Source organism: Poecilia formosa, unplaced genomic scaffold (assembly GCF_000485575.1).
Source record: "Poecilia formosa unplaced genomic scaffold, Poecilia_formosa-5.1.2 Scaffold40, whole genome shotgun sequence".
Classification (NCBI taxonomy): Eukaryota; Metazoa; Chordata; class Actinopteri; order Cyprinodontiformes; family Poeciliidae; genus Poecilia; species Poecilia formosa.
Window position 1 is genome coordinate 1,753,420 of NW_006799979.1, and position 7,922 is coordinate 1,761,341.

The 7,922-nt window shown below is 36.7% G+C and overlaps 1 protein-coding gene and 1 pseudogene across 1 annotated transcript in view; both read right to left on the reverse strand.

Moving 5' to 3' along the window:
• The window catches only part of LOC103137419 (40S ribosomal protein S24-like), a 74,354-nt pseudogene that overhangs the window by 13,132 nt on the left and 53,300 nt on the right, over window positions 1–7,922 (reverse strand).
• Window positions 3,022–7,922, reverse strand: part of LOC103137417 (cytochrome P450 3A30-like) — a 23,786-nt gene continuing 18,885 nt past the window's right edge. Inside the window, exons 7-14 of the mRNA XM_007551149.2 lie at window positions 6,690–6,775; window positions 6,455–6,597; window positions 6,243–6,367; window positions 6,057–6,141; window positions 5,275–5,435; window positions 4,958–5,184; window positions 3,578–3,740; window positions 3,022–3,494 (exon numbers count right to left, since the gene is read on the reverse strand). Of these exons, the coding sequence (XP_007551211.1) occupies window positions 3,420–3,494; window positions 3,578–3,740; window positions 4,958–5,184; window positions 5,275–5,435; window positions 6,057–6,141; window positions 6,243–6,367; window positions 6,455–6,597; window positions 6,690–6,775 (1,065 nt within the window). The 3' untranslated portion in view covers window positions 3,022–3,419. The remainder of the gene's footprint in view (window positions 3,495–3,577; window positions 3,741–4,957; window positions 5,185–5,274; window positions 5,436–6,056; window positions 6,142–6,242; window positions 6,368–6,454; window positions 6,598–6,689; window positions 6,776–7,922) is intronic.

Genomic DNA, 7,922 nt, shown 5'->3' on the forward strand with positions numbered 1-7,922 from the left:
CTTTTTGAAAAATCTGTATGGCCAGATTCCATACCTTATGTTCAAAAAGAGAAAGAAAGATGCGACGTAGTAAGTTTTCTTTTTCGTACATGGTAAACAATATAAGAGCAGGGTACAAATACTCACAGTAATAAGAGAGTGACAGCAAGAGCCACTAAAGTCCATGTAGTCGCGGAAAACAGCAGAAAATCCATTTCCTCCTCTCTGTATTACTGAAACCTGGGAAATCAACAAGCTCTTTAAAAGCCTGCATGTACGGGGAGGAGTCTTGAAACACCATTATGATAACTTCTAGTGACGGGCTACCAGAAGCCAGGCTTCGAGGCGTGTATCGAGTAAAAAGGAGGTGTGTCCGATGAAGCCCTGCTTCTAGGCTTGCTGAAAACCACGTGACTAGCAACAACCTATGCCTCACATTGCATGGGTCACATGACTGCTTCATTTTGCGTGTCGGTTTTCAAAATAAAAGCTTGATGAGCCGTGCTGCTTCATGGCATGGGTTATTGAATTTGATCGCGCATCAAAGGAGTATATGTCTTCAGCAGTGGCAGAAATAAAAGAAACATTTTATAGTTCATGTGTATTAACGATTTTAATGATGGCACTCATCAAACTGTAATGTTTGTTACCGGTTTTCTCAACTGTTGATATGGTATATTTTGTGACTTTATATATGTGTTTTTTTTATTATGTAAAGTACTTCAAAACTGCATTGTTGCTGAAATGTTCTACACAAATAAACTTGATTGACATAGAGCCAACAAGAAGAAAATATCTGACATCTGGGAAGACTTTGAGATGATCGCTCACAAGATTCTTAAATAAAAAGAATTAACCCCTTCACCTCCAAAATTCACACCTTGTTGAAATTTCCATTATTTCTATATCTTTGTTTTGCAAATATATATATATATCAGTCTTGAAAAGCAGAAACAGACTTAAAGTTGTGGGAAGAGTAAAATTCTGGGCTGATGAGTCAAAATATAGGGGATCGAAGAGTCAACCAGGAAGCCAAGAAAAAGAGAATTTTCAAAGAATTTTAGTTTTTCAGGAGACAAATCAAAACTCAAAGAGTACTGTCTGCCCCAACAAGCACTGCACTCCGAATACACTAAAACAAATGTCTATTGTCAAGTCAGTCAATGACAAAACATCTACTGACAGTCAACATACACCAGGATTGGCTACAAATAATTTTAATGACTAAAAAAGATTAGTTAAGTAGGATTAAATTGACTCCCATTACTAAACATGAGTTTGACAAAAACTTTGTGACAAAATTGCATTTACATTTTTTTAAAGTATGTATCTGAGTGACAAGGCTGTCACAATTTCAACAGCAGATGTCAGTAGTGAGAAATGAATAAACCACCAAGTAATGAACATTTGGGCAAATCAATGGGCTGGGAAGCTTCACTGTTTCATGTGTGTGTGTGTGTGTGTGTGTGTGTGTGTTGTAGATTTGGAATTAGAGCAGTTCTACTATGAGAGAGATACAAAAAAGGTTTATTTTTCGACAAACAAACTTAAACTCTTTGTAGTTTGAACTTTTTTCTTTTTTACACGTTTTTTGTCATTTCTTTTTCTAAATCAGTAGATGCTCAGTTTTATATTCCACTCTTTAAAAAACACTTATTTTCTATCTGTACTTTTTTCTCTATCTTATTGTGCAGGACTGTCTTTTCAAAACCGATTAGCATCGAGCTAACCTCTGGGCCACATTTTCCTCCACCACACATAAATAGTTAGACACCTTTACAAATGTAGCACCGTTTGAAAATGGTCCATTTTTCATAAGGGACTGGATTCCTTTCTTCTTCTTTTTTCCAACTCAATCATTTTAGTTTCCGTTGTTTTGATGCTCTGTCCCCCAGAGTAATTTGTTTATTTTAGGTTTGTTACAAATAAACATCAGTGTTGCAGAAGAAAAGGTAAAGCAAAGGTATTTTGTCTTAACATGTTTAAGACACAAGTTAAGACTATCCTAAAAAAATAGCTGAAGATGGCTTTGACGTGAATAAAGATTTTCATAAATATGAGTTGTTCACATGAACGTGAAATTTACTATAAAAGTAAATGTTCCAGAGTAAAATTATTGCACATCAGGAAACCCCAGAAAGCTGTTTTACAGTGATTTTTTTTTCTTCCCTCCTCCCCCAGAGATTTTAATACAGTCCAACACAGCTGGATCCCATCTGAATATTAAAATAATACAGTATATCACTCCTGTCTTTTTATGTTATGACAATTTAACTGACAATAAATCATACTTATTTAGTTCCAGAAAAAAAACTAAAGCCTTATGTTTTCATTCACATTTGTAGATGAAATTAACCCATCTCACTTTTTGTCTCTTCTGTTTCCAGCTCTGCTGAACCTATTGGAGCTTTAAAAAGAGAGAGAGAGAGAGAGAGAGAGAGAGAGAGAGAGAGAGAGAGAGAGAGAGAAACTGTCCATCTAGTCTGGGGCCTATATGTTGACATAAATGTTTTAGTTCACCAATAATCATTTTGTTAAATTTTTTTTCAAATGTCAAAAGATTATTGCTATTGATTGTTTTTACATACTTAAAGATACCAGTGATGACACATGAATTTTTATAATTAGAAGTCCTCATTTATAATTCCAAGAATTGTTGATTATTTAAAACCATCAGGTTTTATGTAATTATTTTTAAGGCAGGATGTTATCTTCAATAACTCTGAAGAATCTAAATTAGTGAGTTACAACATTTAATTTCCCTTTGGGGTTAATAAAGTGTTTTTGAATTTGAATTGGGGGTGGAAAGCAGTGAAAGAGCTTTATACGGCATTCTGAAAATCAAAAAACTGTTTAGTTTTATGATGTGTGCTACCTAAACACTTGATTTTTTTATGCAGTAAACATTTTGGATTGGAAAGTCCAGATTGTTGTCAAAATGTCTTACAAAAATTAGAAATTTGAAAATTAAAAATGTGGTAGAATCCTCTAAGAAAATCTGGTAAACATGTTTGTTCACATGAAAAGGAATATTTCACATCTAAAATTTGTTTTTAATGTATTTATTACAAGAAACTGATTTTCTTATTTTATTTTCTGCTGCACATTTAAATATCGCTTTGTGTTGCTCATTCACGTCAATGTTCAACATCCATATGAAAGTTTGTGGTTTTAGCTTTGCATATTTTGAAGAAATGCTAGAAGTGTGAACATTTTCTGCAAGGCACTGTGTACACCCCCACACCCACACACACACACACACAATCTGGCCTTCACCTCACAAACTGAAATAACTGCAGTCCGCTATTCACGACAGCCAACAAAGACGGACTTTAGAAAGCACAGCCAAGTTACATGATCTCTCAGCAGTGATTGAATTACACAACATTCAGAAGCAATCATCCATCCAGATTATTAAAAAAAAATTAATAAGTCTTCCATTATAGTTCTCTGGGAACAAATTTCACCGCCAGAGGCTTGGTAGGTTGGAACCTAAAGTCAAACTGAATTGGGACCTGAAGACGGAAACAGACAGAAATGAAACGTTGAGATGGCAACAGAGCAGAACGACTGAATTGTTGCAGGCTGTCGGTCTTACCAAGGTGTCGCTGCACTTTTCCACAGAGTACTTCTGCAGGATGCGCACGATGACCATCTTCATGACCAGGATGGCGTATCGCATCCCGACACAGTTACGCGGGCCGAGTCCGAACGGCATGTACGCGTACGGGTTCAGATCCTCCTCATTCTCCTTACTGAACCTGCAGGGACCAGATTAAAGTGTCTGTTACATTTTAGTTATTTTTTTAATCTTCTTGAGGTTTTTTTCTTCTTCTAAGATGTCAGGAACAATAAAACAGTAATTGCTTTTCCATTAACCATAAATCTGTGCAATTTGAAATCACAAAAATAAACTTGCTTAATGGAAACACGCCAATTTAAAAAAAAAAAATTGCTTTAGTATTTGGTGGTTTTCCATAACCTTTACATGGGAGTCGGCAGGTGGGGGGTTGGTGGAACACAAAAGGATATAACATCTGAACACTAATATTGTGACTATTATGGAATTATAGACAATCACAGAAAATTATAGCTCAGATATTGTGACCACACTGTAACATATAGTACAATACGAAGCTCTACTAAATAACATGGCCACATCTAAGAAGAGCTGTGACCATCTATATTTCCATAATAGTCGTAATATTAGCGGTGAGATGTTACTTGTTATGCTTTTGTTTGTCCCTAATCCACCTCCGCGCGCTTCTCTGGCAAAACCTAGGATAGTGGTAAAAGGCAACAGCGCCTCCTACAGTCGGTCACAATATACCGCAAAACTGCAAGGGAAACGCTTTTTTCGAACCACACTCCATACCAGTAAGTGGCGGTAATGCTACTAAAAGTTTGTTGCCAACTGCCAGCAAAACCAATAAGAATAATAATAATAATAATAAGAAGAAGAAGAAGAAGAAGAAGAAGAAGACTTTTTTCGCATCACACAAGTCACGTGATCAGTAACCGGATGTCACCAGTGGCAAAAACGACGAAGAAGTGGTAGGAGGAAAACGTTTTTTTTCTTTTTCTTTTTTTTCCGGACAATGTGCCATTGGCTCCACCAGAGCTCTCGCAGCACTGCAGAGTTCCTAAAAAGTTTTGTGTCATTCGAACGTATTGAACCCATAACTCTAATTATAAAAGAGGCTTGTTGCTTCAAGACGCCGACGTCTCCTCTGATGGATGACAGATGGTGAGCGCTAGCTGCCTAGAGCGATGGTTGAATTATGTTTCACGTAAGTGTTTACATCCTTCTGTCATGAGTTTTAACGACTTAAAGCGTGAACAAGCTTATTTACGTGTGGCTTTAATTTGACTTCGTTAAAAAAAAAAAAGGAAACAGGGCAGTTTCAAAATTGCGCTTTTTCAACATTAGCAGAATATCGGCAAAGATTTGCGCAGCTGGTTTCCTCTTTAAAAATACCTCTCTGGTTTGAAGAGTTCAGGTGAGCTCCAGTACCGTGGGTCCATGTGCAACAAATGCACTGGGATCCCAACTAACGTTCCCTCTGGGATGGTGATGCCATTAATCTCCATCGTCTTTTTGCATATCCTCTCAAGTCGAGGCGCAGTGGGAAGTATTCGCTGGGACTCACACAAAACCTGGTCCAGGTACTCCAGACTATTAAGGTCATCATAGGAAATGGAAGCCTGGATGCAGCAGAGTAAGTTGGATGTAAATGAACACCCTAAAACTCAGAGATTATGTAAAATTAAAAACAAATTAAAGTGTCAATCTACATTATTCTGTAGGCGGTCGTCGATTTCTTTCTGCAGCGTCCGCATGATATCAGGGTAGAGTGCCAGATTATAAAGGAGAAACGACAGGGTTGTGCTGGTTGTCTCAAAGCCAGCGAAGATGAACATCACGCTCTGGGAAAGGATCTCGTGCTCAGTCAGACCTGCAACCAGACACACTGATGTGAGTTAATCATCTGCTTCAGATTAAAGAGGTTGTGGGAAAAAAAAATTAAAAATGGCATGCATGGGAGAGCTTCAAGACAAAAACTACTGCTGATCAAAAAATAGACAAAAATAAATATCTACTCCAAAGCAAACAAAAAAAAACAAAAAAAAACAAAAAAACACAAGTTTGGACCTTTTTGTCAGGTCTGAGTCATGTTATTTCTAACATCAAATAACTAACAACACTTCAGAAGAATACCATAACAACAGTCAGACATGGTGGAGGTAGTATGATGGTATGGGCTTAACTGTTGTTGTTAATATTGATTTTAAAAAAAGTACTAGTTTCACTGGCATATTTTTTTTTCACTTGTAACAAGACACATGCTATAAGTGCAAAGATCTCCCAGTAGTGATTTAAAAGAAGCTCCTATATCTTGTTGAAAATTTATTTTTAAGTTACTACACTTGAAATAAGACAAAACTCAGGTATTTGCACTAGAAACTTGCCACAAAAAAAAAAGAATTAGATTTTGATTTTTTTTTTCGTTATTAGTGGACCTTTTGATTGTAGTTTAAACTTCAGCCCCGATCATTCACAATCAATGAAAACAGACCTTTACTTGGTTGCTCATGTTCGCTCTTTATGTCGCTTTCTGGAATCTCACTCTGAATCATCACCTGCAGGAAGTCTCCACGAGTCTGGATTTACATAGAACATATTACCTACACGCACTAATGTTTGTTTTTTGGTTGTTGTTTTTTTTTTTCCATAGGAGACATGACAGCAAATCAACACTTACCGATACCTCTGCATTATGTTGGTCTTTAAATTTCTTAATGATGTCGTAACAAAAGTTCAAACTGGATGAGGGCATCATCTCAACCTTGAAGAGCTTCAGCAGGTAACGGCCAAGAGGAAACATCGCTAAAAACACACAAAGTTGTCAAATGAAAATAGACAGTGTGTTCTAGTCGTATTAAATGAAATGCTTGAGGGAAGAGGATGGCGTACAAGAGAGAAAAAACGGCAAGAAATTGATTTTCATAATCTTCTGCATGTGAGCTATAACAGGGTCGTCGGGGTTGTTGATGGAGTCCGTCTCCACGCTGAATGAGGCGCTGGTCACCACGTCCAAACTGTATGGCATAACGAGTCTGAAAAGGAAAAAAGTAAAGGCTTGTGTTGTTATTCGTTTGGGGAGGAACGGTTCAAAATCAGGGGTAATACAACGGATCAAAACACTTACTCTTTGACAAGAACGGGCTCATCCAGGTTCATTTTTCCAAGCTTCACAACAAGTCGATCTGCAAAGCGAGCAACCAAGGGAAAAACCTTCAGGGAAAAAAAAAAAAAAAGAGTTAAAACTGTATCTAGCCTAGAAGTGCAACACATGGGTGTTTCTGTCACTACTTAAGCCTCTGCAGTATGTGAATGTAGTCAGCAGGTGGCGCCCTTTGTAAACTTTGAAAACAATTCATTCAGAAAAGGTTCTCTATTACACAGGGGAAAAAAAGTTTCCTCTTTGGCCATTGAGAATTGGAGAGAAGTTCAATCCTAAATTGATGACCTGTAAGTTTCACACGATGCAACACAGCAGCTTGTTATCTGTCGATAAGCACAGTTTGAAGATAACGTGACCAACTGGGTCAAAGGGAAGCATAGTGAGGAAAGCATGTGACTTTGTGTTTACTCAAAATGACCAATGAGATTTACACAGATCTTCTACGAAAGGCGGATACAGCGACTTTGAATACAATAGGTGGCTTAACAGATAAAATTTCCACTGAATATTCATACATGGATACAAGTCCAGATCTGGGCAAATATCCTTCATGACCAGTTTAGCAGAGATCGGACAAAGTTTAAATGAGTCTTCATCAAATGTCATTAAATCCATATTCAATTACTTCGACCTCGAATGAAGAGAAAAGGTGTTTCTGATTCATTCTGTTGCTATTTGTGTGACGTTTGTAGTTTTCATGTTTTTTCTCAATTGTTGTCATGTCTCCAAGTTATTCATCCTATATGCACACAAAGAACCTCGATCGAAACTGCAGCTGTAGTACAAAATGACTGACTTCCTCCCTGTTGCAGACCTTTTCGCAACGCACAGATGTGGATAAAAATTATTTTTCTCATTAAAATGTGAAATGTTGACAGACGTTAAAGAAAAATTAAAACTTATGTGTACACTTACCAATGCTTGATTAAAAAAAAAAGTACTCAAGTAAAAGTTAAAAGTGAAGTGTTGTAAAACTACTCCTAAAAGTACCAAAAAGTTACTTAAGAAAATGTAACTAACTACTTTTGAACTATTTTTATCGTTCACTTTGATCTTTTTTTAAACTGTAAATACATTAGTTTCAGTCCATTTCCATTAATGTTATTAACATAGACCACAGAAGTGTCAATAAAGAAATAAAGAAAAGCAAACGGTAGAAGTTGGTTAACAACATTGTAGATCTTGACCTGCTTAAGT